The sequence below is a fragment of the Gavialis gangeticus genome, unplaced genomic scaffold (genome assembly GCF_001723915.1).
Source record: "Gavialis gangeticus isolate Ggan-Ray unplaced genomic scaffold, GavGan_comp1, whole genome shotgun sequence".
Lineage (NCBI taxonomy): Eukaryota > Metazoa > Chordata > Crocodylia > Gavialidae > Gavialis > Gavialis gangeticus.
The window spans coordinates 5,850,688-5,865,491 of NW_017729020.1; the positions used below are offsets into that span (position 1 = coordinate 5,850,688).

A 14,804-nucleotide genomic window follows, 5' to 3' on the forward strand; every position below is an offset into this window, starting at 1 on the left:
GGGGGCGGGGCTTGCAACATGCATATGCATGAGCTCCGCCCCCGGACCCGCGCGCGGCTTCCTCCGGCGCTTAAAGGGACGTCGCTTCCCGCGGCCGCGCAGCTACCGGGGCCGGGTGGGGGCGCAGAGGCGCACGCGCGGGGGCGCGGACAGACTGCTGCCGGCTGTAGGGGTCTGTGGCTCGCTTTAAGGGGCTGCCCTGTGCGCACCCTTGGGTGCGGGGCAGGCCGAGACACCCTCGGCACGGGCCCCGCCGTCCTCTCCAGCATTTCCCAAGGGAGCAAGGGCCGGGGCTGCAGCAGGACCCTCTCTTTTGGGGGGCCCGGTGGAAGGGAAACGTGGAGGAGGGGGCTGACAGCCCCAGTCCTCTCCAAGGAGCTGCACATTGCAGAGGCACCGGCCTCCTTGCCGTGCTCTGGCTGGCAAGTTTTTCTTGGGTAGATGTAGTCTCTGGTATTACACCAGCTAGAGAGCAGAGAGATGTTCTTTGCAAGCTCTTGAGAACAAACACCCTCCTCACGGGGCACTCCCCCTCTCCCAGCAGTGCTGCGCAGCACCCAGGCCAGCTCTGCCCTGCTCGCTGTGGTTTCATCTTGCTTGGGTCACCTAAAATCTCTAGACTCTGAACAGGCTTCCCGCAGGGGTGGTGCAGTCACCGGCTCCGGTGGTCTTTCAGAGGAGGCTGCACAAATACCTCCTCGTGCTGGTTTGAACCCAATTACATCCTGCCCATGGCAGGGGACCGGACTTGATGGTCTTATCGGTCCCTTCTGGTCCTCCTTTCTAGGATTCAAAAAAAAAAAAAAAGAGGAATTGGATGGGAGATTTTGTCAGCTCCCAGCCCACTCAGGGAGTCGACTGCCATTGCTGCCAGTCTTGTTTCCTCCTCTGCATTCCCCTCGCTGGGGAGGGACTGTGCACTACAATGTGTGTGGGTAAAGGCAGGGGAGGAACCTTCCTCCTTCATGAACAGCTACTTTCCAAACTGAAATATTAGCTCTCATGAACACTCTGCTCAGATTTAGGACCCCTTCAGTGCAAGGGCTTCCCTGTCTTTCATCAGGGTTGTTGCTGATGCATGCAGGCACCCCCTGCCCCCAACAAAGAGCATAAAACCTATCCCTCCTGCATCAGTCATAGCAGAAACAGAGCAAGGTATGCACTCTCACATGGCTTAGATTCGGTTACCAGCCATCACTTTTGCTTAGAGGAAATCAGTACTTTTATTCAGGTCAGTGCTACCAAACAGGACACAGACACAATATAAGAAAATTTTACTAATCCATTAATAGTTCTGCAAAATTATTGCAACAGGTGCAAAAGGCAAATGCACTTTTACAGTTCAGAGAGACAAAGAAAAAGTCTTCTGTACAATTAAAACAGGAAACAAGTCTCAAAGAGGAGGGGGAAAAAAAGAAAGAAGTGGTTGAACAGGAAGCCTGGAATCTCCGCTCCAGGATTAGCACCTACAGTATCACAGAAAACTCGACACTCCACCTAGTTGTAGCGGTTGTCTTGTTCTACAAGTCCCACGGTGGACAGTAGCTCTCCAGCCGGGGGGTCTGTGCTAGCATAAACCCAGCCAAGTAAAGATCTCGTGTTATACAGGAGAGGGAGACAACAGAAAATATTAGGCCAATTTTGTTTGCTGGAAGTTTTACTCGGAAGATGCCCAAGATAGCATAGCAGATATTGCTGAGGAATGTTAATTCATGGGAAATATGACATACTGCACAGCTCTGCTTTTCAGCAGTTTGCCAGCAGCGCGAGTTAAGAAACCATCTTACACACTATTGAGTAATCCATCAAATAAACATTTTGCTATAAATTATATATAATAAATCCATAGAGAAACAAAACAGTTCATTACATTTTACATAATAACCTTCAGGGGAAGAGTGGGGATGGCTACATGTATTGGTTCAGCATCCATTTTATTGTACTGACACAGTTGAAGGGAACAAGCAACAGACTGTCTCTTCCCGCGAGCGTGGAGAACTCCAGTGACAGCAGTAGATTCCCAGGGCACCAGCAAAGTACCCAGTAACAATACCAGCTATCGGGGGTTAGGAAAAACAACTAAATCATTAGAAAAACCTTTCTGCATTGAACTCCCAGTGAGCGTCAGCTCAGGAACCTGAGACTGCTCTGTGCCTCGAGTCACTTCCTGCTAGGCAGAGGCACTGTGTGCAGTGAGTGTATTGCAGGCTGCTCTGCCCTGCACTGGAGTGCGGGCCTTGTTTCTGGCACAGACTCCCTGAAGTCAGACTTGCAGCCTGCTGTGTCGGAAGATTTAACTGGTGGGGAGGGAAACAGCTGCTTCCCACTGGGCTGAACTGCCCAGTTCATTTGTTGAAGAGCAACAGCTTTACTTTGCCCATTCCTTGTCCATGGAAACGAACAAGATGATCCCACTGCTTAAAGCTTGCCACAGGCCACAAAATGGATGCTGACCAGCCAGAAGTTTAGAAAGTTAATCTTGGTAAGTAGATGGCACCACAGGTCTGGCAGCAGAGAGGAATGATGCTCTAGAGAGGAGGTAGGGGAACGCTCTGATACGGCGAGTCCACCGCTGAGCCAGGGGCTGGAAAACAAAGAGAATTGGAGCAGGTTAGGAGCCAGCACTGCAGAGAACCACACAAGACACCTTTGCACAGGCCTAGCATGTGGCCTAGAAATGCCCCCTCTTCCTAGCAGAACTCTAGTCTCCCATGGTTATGGATTCTCTCTCTAAACTGTGTACGTAACCCAGACCAGCTTCCCGGCCAGCGTAAACAGGCTGTCTGCGACAGTCTGCAGGCTTCAGGTGCAGGGCTTGCACTTGGGAAGGCAGACCCCTGCTTAGGCCCCACTCTGTGGGGAGCTTGCTCCTGGTCTGCCTACAGCTTTGAAAACAAAGTGGTGCTGAACCAAAATATTTGCAATTCATGAAACTATCCAGAAGTTCCTAATGTAAATCTTTTCCTGTATGAGAAGGGTCACAGTTGTTTGAACGTGGATAGAGCAGGCTCACGTGTGAGAGTGCTCAAAACCCACGCCACCTCGGAAAAACATTCCACGTTGCAGTAATCGCCGTGAAATGAGTCAGGACAAAAGGGCTGTGCCAGGTAGATGCAGCTGCAACTGATAAAACACAACCTTGTTCCAACAGCAGCAGGCACAAGCCATGAACTTGATCAAGTTTCTGACTGCTAATAGCCAGAGAAGTCAGATAGGACGTTCTAAATCAACTGTTACAGTATTTTGATAGTGCAGAGCTTGTTAGCAATACATGTTCAGCAGCAAGAATCTCAGGCCTTTCCTTCCAGAAAACTCTCGTCCTGGCTGAGTCAGAGAGATGGTACATCTGGATTAGTCATGACCAAGCAATTACCAAGAGGCACTTCTAGAGGCACCTAGCAAAGACCAGAGGAGGTCTGTGGCATTTCTCCCCTTCATTGATATGCCAGGCTGTGTACAACCTGATTTTTTTTTTGTTTGCAGTGTTCCTACTAAGGCACAAAGAGCTTATTTGCTGGCCCATCATGTGCCCTGCGCCCAAGGAATTTACAAATATGAGGTGCCACAACTTCATTTTATACGCAAGAAGGAAATGGCAGGTGAATTCAGCCACCTCTGGAGTGGAAGGCAGCTATAGCTGAGCAGTGGAAGTGAATGCTTCATCAGGCTGAAAGCAAAATGGAAACAAAGGGAAGGGAGAACAGAATTATTCAGTCTGGGGTTCTGCCAGAAGAGTAATCCCAGTACCCCGACTCCTATGGAAAGCATTAGAGGATCCTTAATGCACCCCAGGTCTTTAGGCTTCAATTTTACAAACTGCTTTAAAGACAGAAGCTTCAGCGGAGAAGACCCTAAGCCCCAGGCTGCAGCACTGGCTCAGCACTGATTCGGAAGGAAAAGCAGCAGTGACTAAACTACCCATGCCACACCTAACAGCAAAGGGATTTTTCTTGAATGTCCCCCCCACCATGTACTGACCTGGCTTGACTCTCTTAGCTTGCAAGACCTGCTGGGGATCTCGCACGCTGTGGACTGTACGGGCTCCCCTGTCATCACATGCCATTAGCGCAAGAGTCATTCCAGGGCCCAAGACAGCTGATGAACCAGTAAGTGACTGAGTTCAAACTCAAGCCTAAAGTCCTGAGCTGCTTCACTTACAGGAGGGAAACCTGAGCAGAATCAGAATTTGTGGGTCTATCCAACCTGTGAGATAATGATTTCTGACACAGTACAGCAGAAATCAGATTTATGATTATACATGTTTACATAATTAAAATCTGGATTTCATCAATGTGAAATCTGGCATCATCTGAAGTGCATTACCATTCAGGGGCACACTGCCAAGTATTGATATTTTTACATCTTCCGCTGGGATTTAAAGATTTCATCCACACAGAAGATTTATTTAAAGAGCCTTATGATTACATGCAGCGGTTGGATAAACATTCTGTCTCGGCAGGGGAGGGGAAAGTTTACGTCTTCTGAATGCACAGAAGCCGGTTATAGATTTGACATGTAATGCAAAGTTAATATTTACCTTGGGGTCCATGGTTTTATCTTCCACTGCTCATACCTCTGTCTTCATAAATGGTGATTTCAATCTGCACAGCACGGCTGTTAAGAAAACGTGCTACAGGAAAAGGAAGACAACTGACAAATGACAAAAACCTAGCTAGCAGAGCCTTGGATCACATCAGCTGTTAGATGAGAAGTGTTGCTAAATTTCTAAACCATTCTAAACATCCCACACGATTTCTGGTTTTGCATCCTGACTTGCCTTTTAATGAGCGTTCACTTAGCCTCAGTGTATAATATTGCTCTGAGGCTGCCAACATTCACACAGGTTGTTTATACGTTAAGCCGAATTTTACTGTAGCCTTTTCCCCTGCTCATTTACTGTTTACATTTCTGTTCACCAAAGTCTAGTCACTTCTTTCTAGTAACTTCTAGGAAACAGTATGAGGGCACTGGAACTACATAACTGCCAGCTGTAAGCTATTTGGGCAAATATTCAGATGAACCCAAACAACTGCAATTCATTAGGATGACAGCTCACCACACACTATGCACCTATGCATTTCAAAAGGGCTTCAACTTCAGAATTCTCAACGGATGAAACGTATTACTTCTGCTTCCTCAATTACAGTTACGAGATGCCTCTGCAACCACCAAGAATGATACTAGCTGGAATGCCAAATCACCTGCAGCGGGCTCCAAACTCCAAAGCACAGCTTACAGGGAGCTCATGTTGTAACTGAGAACAAAACCCAGGAGAACTACCTCACCGCTCAGGCAGGTTCTAGTGGGGGTGCAGAAATAATGGCAACAATTCTGAGTCAGCCAAGACTGACATTTTCTATGTAAAATAGTTCTACGAGTTCTCACAGTTGTTCAGATAAGAGAAAGTCTACCAACCAGACTTCCAAATGGGGTTTAAAACCACAAGATGGGTATAAAGATACTTGGTTTATGAAAAGCTCCATTGTAAAAGAGGGCCAAGCAGCATTTGTCACATGCTGTATTTCCCCGTGACCTTCTAAATGGGCAGAAATTTTATCCTACTAAATTCGGAGCAAAGACTGCTCTGTAGGTTACCGACTAGATATTATGAAGCACAAACCACAACCTTCATCTGATCAGGGGTGAACTAATTTCTACACATGTGCCACGGTAAGAGATGTCCCTCTCTGTCCCTCAGGCCAATTTCAAAAAGAGTCTAAGACCTCAAGGTGGATACAACTCTGAGTCCTCTCTCAATGGGATCCGTCAGGAGAAGGCCCTGGGGAGCGTAGATCTTCTCATTTTGTTCCTGAATGTACTTGGCAATTTTCTTCAGAACCTGGGGGCAGAACATACAGATGTCAGCTTCTTCAAGTCTGCTCTCACATCGACCTCCCACACAGAGCCCGTCTTGGTCCCATCTCTACAAATACAACAAGGAAGGGGCTCTAATGACTACTGGACACTGTCATGGATAGGGTGGTAGTACTTGGAGAGCCCGCTGTAATGAGCCCAGTGAGCTGCACGTGACTAAAGCACACCTTCCAGAAGGCACCTGCATTGTGTTCACCAACCTAAGACTAAGTTTTTCACCGATGACACGTTAATATAGATCTTTACAGAATATCACCAATAACAGGGTTTCTGATGCTGTGAAGCCTTATCTTCAATCCTGAGCTGGAAATGTAGATGATATATGTACACATAAGCATCTTGGTTTTAAGTGAACGGACTACATGCGTTCTGTGACTAGGGATCTGATACAGCCCCTGCACTGGCCTTGACCAAGTGACCTTTTGTACTTGAATCAGTGGAATGAAGCTTCCCAGGTCTTGCCCACACTGAACACTATTCTTTCAGACTTGTAAGAACCTCTCCCAACTTCTCAGCTCAGGAAGCTTTTGCTATCCAAAGTCTTTGGTTTCTTATCTCTGAATTGGGCACATCTCCACTTTCTTCAAAGAATAAATGGAAGCAAGCAAGCCAGACAGATATCCAGCTCAGATCCCATTTGCATCTCCGCCAAGCCCCCAGGAAGGGAAACTGGAGATGCCCTCTCCCTCACCGCAATCCATTACTCAAGAGTCTCGCAAAATGACTGCATGACTGATTCCCCATAAAGAATTCCTGCAAACCACCCAGCCTGTGCAAGGGACACCACAGGCCAGGTCTGTTTAATCAAACATAAGTTTTCATGAGTGAACTGTCAGGTAAGGGTTTCAGTGTGACACTGTGTATTTAGATAAAAAGGATAAGTGGATAAAATGGAAAAATGATCACAGCATGAAATCAGCCCCTTATGTGGAGAGAGTCAAACGGAATCTATTTCATATGTAACAGTTGAGCAAGAGGGGAGCAGATCTGACGCACAAGTAATTTCAGGAAGTTGGTTTGGCATGAGAGTTTATTCCGGCTTTGTACTAGAGACTTCACTGTGCTACTCATCACTGTAAATGAAGTCAGTCTTCAATTAATATAGTGTTGAGTGTTGTCTTTCAGGTCATAAAGCAAATCAAACTGGCTTACCTTTTCATAATGTGTCTCCATGCACAAGAAGATAGTGTAGGCAGTCAGGCAGGCCAGACAACCTTCGAGATAAGATTGGCCCCCAAGCTTCTCGGCTTCTGCATACAGGTTATTGAGAGTTCGCACAGTCTCTTCAAACTGCTGCCGATCGATCTGCAAAAAGTCCAAGTTAGCTCCACTGACCTCCTGTACAGAAATCCACCTCACTTGTACCTTTTACAGATGTAACCTACGCTGCCACGGAGAGACCATTTGCTTCAAACATGCACCGTGGAGAGAGCCACAGCTCCGTTTAGTATAGAACAGCCTCCAAAAACGGCAGCTTTTGTTCAATTTTCAGCTTACATCAAGAATGAATTCTACCACAACTGAAATGTTGTGCCCGAAAGCAAGCACAAATAAGAATTGGGGTATGAAGTGAAAAGAGCAGATCAGCAGGAAACAGACTCGGGATTTAAACCACTATTCAATGAAAGACCATACGGGCAAATCTTCTCTGAATAAGGCCTCAAGTATGGAGGATTGTTGCTCCAGTGCCAGTCAAGCTTGTGAGTGATATAAACAAAGATGTATCAAATGTGATGTGAAAGAGAAGGCAAAAATAGCCTAAGTGATCTTTGCCAACAACAAGAAATGCACAAAATATTTGACCAGGAGGAGTTACTCCACTAGTTGAAGTGTTGCAAATAACAACAAAACCCCCCACGTTGACAGAAAACATAAGAGGGTGTTTGTGATGCTGCTGAAGTGTAGGCTCAACAGAGCGGCCTTGTCAGAGGATGGGTTTCTATACAACAATACATGCCTTATTTCTCAGTGCCACGGCTGCCCTTTCTGTTGTGACAAGGGCACAGATCAGAGAGAGCATCATAAACAGAAGGGCTTCATAATTGCTGGAAGTTAGACTTGTAGGCACATTTGTCTAGATTTCTACATCACATTCAAAGTTCGGTATTTTCTAATTACCATTTCAAGAAGCAAGAGTGTGGAGGGCATATCTACTTCCCTAGCAACAGGAACCTATCCTTTATTTAAATACAAAATGTTCCTTTCAGATTTGTGCTAAAATACCAAAGATCAGTTTGGGTCAATTTGGAGACAACTAATTGTTTTGCAGGGTTTCGTCCCCCAGGAAAGCAATGCTACCCAGCAGGTGGGGGGAACAAGACTACTCGCCTTGCTCATTCAAAACAACAGTGTCAAGTAAACACAGCAGGACAACCATCTGCTCTGGGCCATTTAGACGGGGAATATTTCATCTCGCCGCTGTCAGGCAGACCGAGCCTCCCAAGCCACTTGCATCAAAGCAGCATGGCATGGCCTCGCATGCTCCAACACACCCACATCTCCAACCACATCCCCAGACACTGTAGGTGCCCAGGGTACAGGACACAGCCCGTAGCTTGTACCAAGAAAAATGCAGGAGCTTTAACACCCTGGCTCTCGGCTGGCATTCGCGCCACCCCCGGCACACACACAGAAACACTGCAAGTGGGGATAACTGGGGATGACTGGAGCTGGAGGCCGAGAGGGTCAACCTGGCAGCTTTCGTTATGCTTTGTAACAGGGGCACTCCCACACGCGTGGGCCGTGACTCTGCGCGGTTTTAATGATACGCCTTTAATAAGCAGGTGCTTGGCACGAACCACTCATTCGTTAAACGCGCTGTTTTCCAGAAGGAGCGAGCAGGAAGCGAGAGGAACCTCCAACCCGCGACGCGCAGACCACCAGTGGTGCGCAGACCACTACCATTACTTCGTATGACCAAGCCGGCAATTACTTTACGTGACCCAAACGTGCCGGGGGGAACTTAAGGCGGTCCCATTTTAAGCCACCATAACAGCTCCCAGGTGACAGCCCCCGGCCCAGCCTTGCCTTACCCGCGTCTCCAGCTCGGCCGGGAACTTGGTCTGGAACTGGCAGCGGGTGCCGCTGCTGTAGTCGCGCTGCACGAACACCTTCCCCGACACGGGCGCCGGCTGCGGCCTCATGGCGCGGGCCTGCGCGCACGGACTGTCCACCTGTCGCCGCCGCCCCCCCCGTGGGCCCGATCCTGGCCCCCCGACCCTCCCTGCACGGGCCGAGCTCAGCCAACCGCTGTCGCGCCGCGCGCCGCCTCACTTACGGCTGTCGCAAACGCGCCCCAGAGGGGGGCATGGTCAGAGCCGCGCTGTGCGCATGCGTGAGTGGGGCGGGGCGGAGGTGTGGGTGGCGCGTGCGCAGACGTGCGAGCGCTGCCACGTGTGCGGGGCTGTGAGCGCGCCGTCGTTTGTGGTTGCAGCACCTGCAAAACGCGCAAGCCCCTCTCAGGGGGTCTCAGCTTTGCTTCCTCAGGATCTCCAAATAAACGGTTCGGCTTGGATAGCCCGGTTCTCACTCGCTCGCTGCCTGCTTACCATGAGCAGCGTACAGAAAAAGTCTTGTTTGCATATTTTTCAGGGTACGGTACTTCCCCCCCCCAGCAAATTACAATCATTTTTTGAGCTTTCAACACAATCGTTTGGTATTTAAGATTTGGCCGCGCTCGGCTGGGCAGCGCAGCTGCAAGCGTGGGCCTGTGCATGGCGGCTCCCTCACACGCAACGTGGCGTGATGCAGGGAAGCAGGAGTGCGGTGACCTCCCCGCTTGGCACAGCACAACCGGCACGGGGGGGCGGGACTCCCCAGCAGCTGCTGCCCTGCCTCTGTCAAGCTGGGGCAAACTGCTCGGCATCCCGGCTTGAGGCAGACAGTGCTTCTGTTGCACGCGCGTGTCCTGTGCTGTTGCAGCAGGGGACGTGCAAGCACAGCTTGCGGTGCCTTCACCTCCCCCAGTTCTGCTTCTCTCCCCCTCTGCCGCTGTCCACACGTGCTGCCTTGGGGCACCACACTGCACCACAGTGTCTTCAACACTGCCCCACTTGCTCCTGTGCCCAGAGAAGTGAGGGTTGCACGTGTTACACAGTAACGCACTGGCACTGCTGTGTCCAGATGTGCACAGATGTTTGGTTCCCCAGAGATGAGCAGCAGCACACCTCACACCATTGCCTCCTCCCCAGGGAACGCCGGTGCCGCCCACACAATGGCACATAGCAGGTTGCCCCCAGGAGGGGAGGGGAGGCTGGGGCCAGCAGCTGTGCTGATCCCAGCAGCTTCCCTAGGGGCCAGGGAGCCTGGCCAGCAGCCAGAGCAGGGCTCCGGAGGGCAGGCTCCAGTTCTGGGCAGTGCGCCACCCCACTTTTTTTCCACACTGGGATCTTGACCTTGGGATCCTCCAGGGTCACACCCCCTCCTGCTCCTCCCTTCCTCCCCCACTGCAAGGTAGCAGCGCAGGGAACACCTGAATGTGTGGTCACCATATACCACACGGCCATGCTCGTCTAGACGTGGCCTGGGAGTTCAAGTATCAGGCTCGGCGGAGGCATTTCATGGCTCTGCTGTTCCCAGCCTTCCCCTTGTTTAAATCTCTGTGGGATATTTCATCACTCCCCATCTTTGTTGGCCATAATCTCTCGAGTGACTGGTCCTTTCAGGGGCAGTCTGCACCACTCAGGTCAGGCAGGTGCCCCCCAGCCCCAAGGTGGGTTTTTTGCTGGTGTTTTGGGACATATTTCAGTATGGGGACATTGGTATCTAGTGCCCCCGCCGCCTCACCGGGACTGAGAGATAAGCTGCAGGCTCCATGGCTTCCTGTTGCCAAGAGGAAAACAGTTCTGTTTAGTAGGAAGTCTCCACGTTTACCAAGTGAACTGAGGAGACTCCTGACATGAGCAGGTAATCCAGAATGTGCTCGGCTGTGACAAACACGTTTATTTCTTCACTGATTTACTTGCATGGCGTCTTTTTATCAAACACCTCCCAAGGGAAGCAGTCCCTCCCTGGGCTCCGTGGAGAGTTGAGAGAAAAGGACCAGCAGGGTTTGGAGATTCAAAGACCGTGAGTATCCAGAGAAACAGAGTTGTCATGGGCTAAATGCTAACCCCCCTAAAAAAACACAGATGTGCGGGCAGCTTTCTGCCTGCTAGAACACATCAAACCCTCCTGCTCCATGGCTACTGCAAACCTCTGATTCTCTGGGGTTCGGGTGAGACCAGCCCAGGGGACTGGTGATCCCACTGGGCTTTTGTGCACCTTCCTGTGAAACTTGGATGCTGGCCTCTGCTGCAGGCAGGCTGTTGGACTCACGGGCTTCCTGGTTCTGACCCAGTTTGCAATGCGCGTGTTCCTGTGCTGGAAACTTTCCACTTCCAGGACCTCCTCCCAAGGATGCTTCCCCTCCCGCAGTCTGCCTGCATCCCCCAGCAGAAAGCAGGACCTGCCTCTTTGCAGGGGGTGGGGATAAGGCTCTGCCAGTGCAGCACGGGATGCTGAACCGCATCCCTGACACTCCCAAATACCTTTGCATGACAGATCTTTGCTGCTTTTTCCAAGAGTTCACCCTGCTTAGCAAGCTCCACAGTTTGCAGCTTGCCATGTGACTTGCCATATGGATTCAATAAGGGTGTTTTCAGGGTCTCCGACTACGTTATCTTGTGGAGCGCATAGAAAGATGTGTCAAACACAGTTAAGTGGAAACAGATGGAGCCTCTTGGAAACGAATCCTTATCAGGTACCTGCCCAGCACTGTCTGGGCAACTTCTGCCATGTGGGAAACATTAGAAGCCCAAAGGTGGCTGCATCCAGGGACAAACCTGCAGCTTTGATGTCTCCCAGAGTGCTGCTGGCTCCCTGCTTGCTCTGAAGGGCTGAGCCTCTGCAGCTGGTGTCACAGGGGGTTTTGCCATGTTAACGCCAGTGGGAGCAGGATTAGGGGATAAGTCTCTTTGTCAGGGTTAAGAAGCAGAAAATGCGCCTCTAATTATCAGGAACTGCCAGGCAGCAAGACAGCATGAAACTGCTACAGAGCCTCCCCCCCAGGCTTGTGAAAATATTCCCTTTCCAGGCTGTTACTGCCCTGAGTGTGAATTTCATTGTGTTTTCTTAGGAACCAGAGCCGGTGGGAACAGATTGGCATTTGCTCTAACGTTATTCCTCGTTTATTTTGCTGATAAACATACGATCATTTCCAGGCCCATTAACCTTTGGCCTTGGGAATCCTGCTTTTGCTCGACACAAGCTGGGTCAAAGGTTCTTTAGTTTAAGAAAACCTTGAAAACTATTGTTACGAGAGCTGGGCAGGCACCAAAAAATGTGATTGCATCCTGGCGGATTTTAAGCTAGAATCGTGCGTTCCCCGTGTTCCCTGAAAAGTCCATTGCAGGCCTGTTGCTGAAGCTAGTTGAATCACAAAGGCATGGTGCAGAATCAAAACTGGTCCGGAGCAGAATAGTTTTGGAAGCTTAGACAGTCTGGTCATGAGAGAGAAGGAAGATGTGTGTGCACGTGGACCAGCCCTGCAGTTCACACATTGAGTACCCAAGGCAGTCCTTGCAGCAGGCTACTGTTTGCTCTCATGACACATTAACTGATAACCGTGCAGCAGGGATGCATTGTTCAAGCTGTGATCGCTGTCTGTGGGAGCTGGATCCTGCCCTATTCCTGAGTGTCCATTTCTAACACTATGCTTGATGGGAATGCTGCATTTCTGCCCATCACAATTCTGGGATGAGTTTTGCCCATTGTACCTCCTGTGAGATTGTGTTAGCTAGGATGTTAGCCCGGGTCTGAAGAATTAATCTGTCTTCTTCTACAGCCTCACTAGTGTGTTTGGGGTCTTAGCCCATTAGAAAAGACCCCTCCTCTAGGTTAGACTTTGCACAGGAAGGAACAACAGAGCAAGGCAAGCGTGAGATGTGCTACCTTTGCTCATTTTCCAAGGGTTAAAACTCAGCTTCTCTGGGTGGCCAGGAGGTGGCAATCTTCCCCTCCGAGTCAGCCCTGTGCCAGTGCCCGGTTCTGTTTTAGGGGCAGACTGCTGCTGGCTGCCCAACCTTGGAGGGAGACACAAAACCACCAATGCCCACTCATGGTCATGGCAGATCCATCAGGCTCCATATCTCGGGCACGCTCGCCCCCATAGCCAGGCCAGAGTCCATGGCACGGGATGCTCCTTTGCTCCCTGTGTGAATCGCTGTGCCTAGGGGCTGTGTAGTATTCAGCGCCTTTGTCTTATAGCCCACCTTGCAGGCCAGAGGCGGATTCACATCTGCAGAGTGATTTTCGTAACATGTACAAGTGCCCTAAGATATGGGGGGTCTCCGAGTCGGAAGGTTTCATTGCTGCCTTTTCTCTCCTGAACCAGCAGCCACAGTTGCAAAGAAAACAAACCTTCCTTTTGAAGCCACGAGGTGGGAAATCCTGGAGGTGTCAAGGAGGGCCATCGCCCAGCTTCCTACAGAGCCCCTGCAGGGCCCCCCGGCCCGGGGCCGCGCACGGATGCCGAGCTGAAGGGAACACATCATGTTCCGGCTGGGGTTGAAAGAGCACGGTGCCTTTTCCACAACCTCCGGGAGCTCAGCATGGCTGTGTTGTGGGGAACAGGAAATTAGATTTGCACAGAGATAGTTGAGCTTGGGAGTTGTTTAGACAGTGGGAAAATCCACATGCTGCAGCTCAATGGGATCTGGATTTAATGACATTTTTCAGAAACATTCTAGCTAAACAGAATGGGATGGCGAGGGGGAGGGAGCCTTCCTGGCCCGTGGGAGGTCTCTGTTCAGTGTAACAAGTGTTAATGCGGCTGCCATCGAGGCCTTGCAAGAGAATGGCACCTTCCAGCGCCTGACCCAGGCCACGGGAGGGCAAAGACTGGGAAACGAGAGTGCTTCGTCCCGGCGGTGGCACACGGACCATGCAGAGGGCCCGGAGCCCAGGCCAGGGCAGAGTCAGCAGCACGCGTTTCCTTCTCTTGCACAGGGGGGAGAATTGGACTAATAGTCCCTGGGGTCACAGCTTCTTCCTCCCAAGAGGCTGGGAAGACCCAGAGTTGGGAAGACGGCTGAGTGGGCCCCTGCCTGCATTCAGCATTCGTAGCCTCCGTCACGTTCGTCAGGGCCACGCTGACCTTTTGCTATTGCTTTTCCTGTGGTTCTTTTTCTCCCGGTGCAAGCAGAGGGTGTCCAGCAGCACCACTCTACCTGCAAAGCAGCTCCTTGCTGTTTGTTGAGAAAACTACTTGAAGCCACCATTAAGTGCAAGATGTGGTGTGCTTGCTGTCATCCTGTTCCCCCAGCATCACTCAAGAGAGCACCAGTGTGTTCCCTTGTATCAGAGGGGTGATTTGGACTGCTGGCTGGTCTGAATTACCCAGAAACCTTGCATCTGCAGCTGCGGTCTGTGCAAAGTGTCTTTCCTGCCTTTTCTTGGCATCAAGACTCCCTTTTAAAAATGAACAGGACTCGAGTCAGAACAAGCAAGGCAGCGCCGTCCTGGGGTGTCACTGTCTGTGCCCTGGGCTGTCGGGCAAGCTGGCTCCGGCTCTGGGCTTCTGTGGAAAGTGCAGTTCATTCCAGCAACTCAGGGCATTAAATTCATGTTTCACTGGCTTCTGTTTGGAGCCAGGCTGAAGAGCTGAGACCCAAGAAGTCCTGTCCGCATGCCCACCAACCTGGCCCTGCGGGAAGCACAGTGCTGGGCTGCCGACCATACCCATGACAGGCTGCTTCTCACACCACTGCAGTATTCATTACACCAAGGCAAAGGTAGTGTAGCTGGCACTCCAGGCACAGGGCTGATCTGGGATAGTGCCAGGTTTCCAGGCCAGGCAAAGCCAGTCTTTGGGCTTTTCAGTCCCACACGGTTCAGGGCTGTCTAGCAGATACAGCCCGGAGGGAGATTCCTTGCCCCAAAGAGTTGGCAGT

General features: G+C 50.7%; 3 protein-coding genes across 4 annotated transcripts in view; all 3 read right to left on the reverse strand.

The window, feature by feature from the left end:
* The window catches only part of GINS4 (GINS complex subunit 4), a 6,178-nt gene extending 2,115 nt beyond the window's left edge, over positions 1 to 4,063 (reverse strand). Inside the window, exon 1 of the mRNA XM_019514308.1 lies at positions 3,979 to 4,063. Coding sequence (XP_019369853.1) covers positions 3,979 to 4,063 — 85 coding nt within the window. The remainder of the gene's footprint in view (positions 1 to 3,978) is intronic.
* GPAT4 (glycerol-3-phosphate acyltransferase 4) overlaps positions 1 to 9,096 on the reverse strand; it is a 22,436-nt gene extending 13,340 nt beyond the window's left edge. Inside the window, exon 1 of the mRNA XM_019514426.1 lies at positions 9,048 to 9,096. The gene's annotated coding sequence lies outside the window, so the exon portion shown is untranslated. The remainder of the gene's footprint in view (positions 1 to 9,047) is intronic.
* On the reverse strand, positions 1,258 to 9,048 carry GOLGA7 (golgin A7). 2 transcript variants are annotated; one of them, XM_019514427.1, is made up of 5 exons: positions 8,907 to 9,048; positions 7,027 to 7,179; positions 5,738 to 5,839; positions 4,538 to 4,601; positions 1,258 to 2,584 (listed from the first exon to the last, which is right to left on the reverse strand). In XM_019514427.1, the coding sequence occupies exons 1-4, from the start codon at positions 9,015 to 9,017 to the stop codon at positions 4,554 to 4,556; spliced, it is 414 nt and encodes a 137-aa protein (XP_019369972.1). In that variant the 5' UTR covers positions 9,018 to 9,048; the 3' UTR covers positions 1,258 to 2,584; positions 4,538 to 4,553. The 2 variants fall into 2 exon arrangements, with proteins under 2 accessions (XP_019369972.1, XP_019369973.1); XM_019514428.1 differs by having other exon boundaries at positions 4,538 to 4,606.
* Positions 9,097 to 14,804: the final 5,708 nt, after the last annotated feature.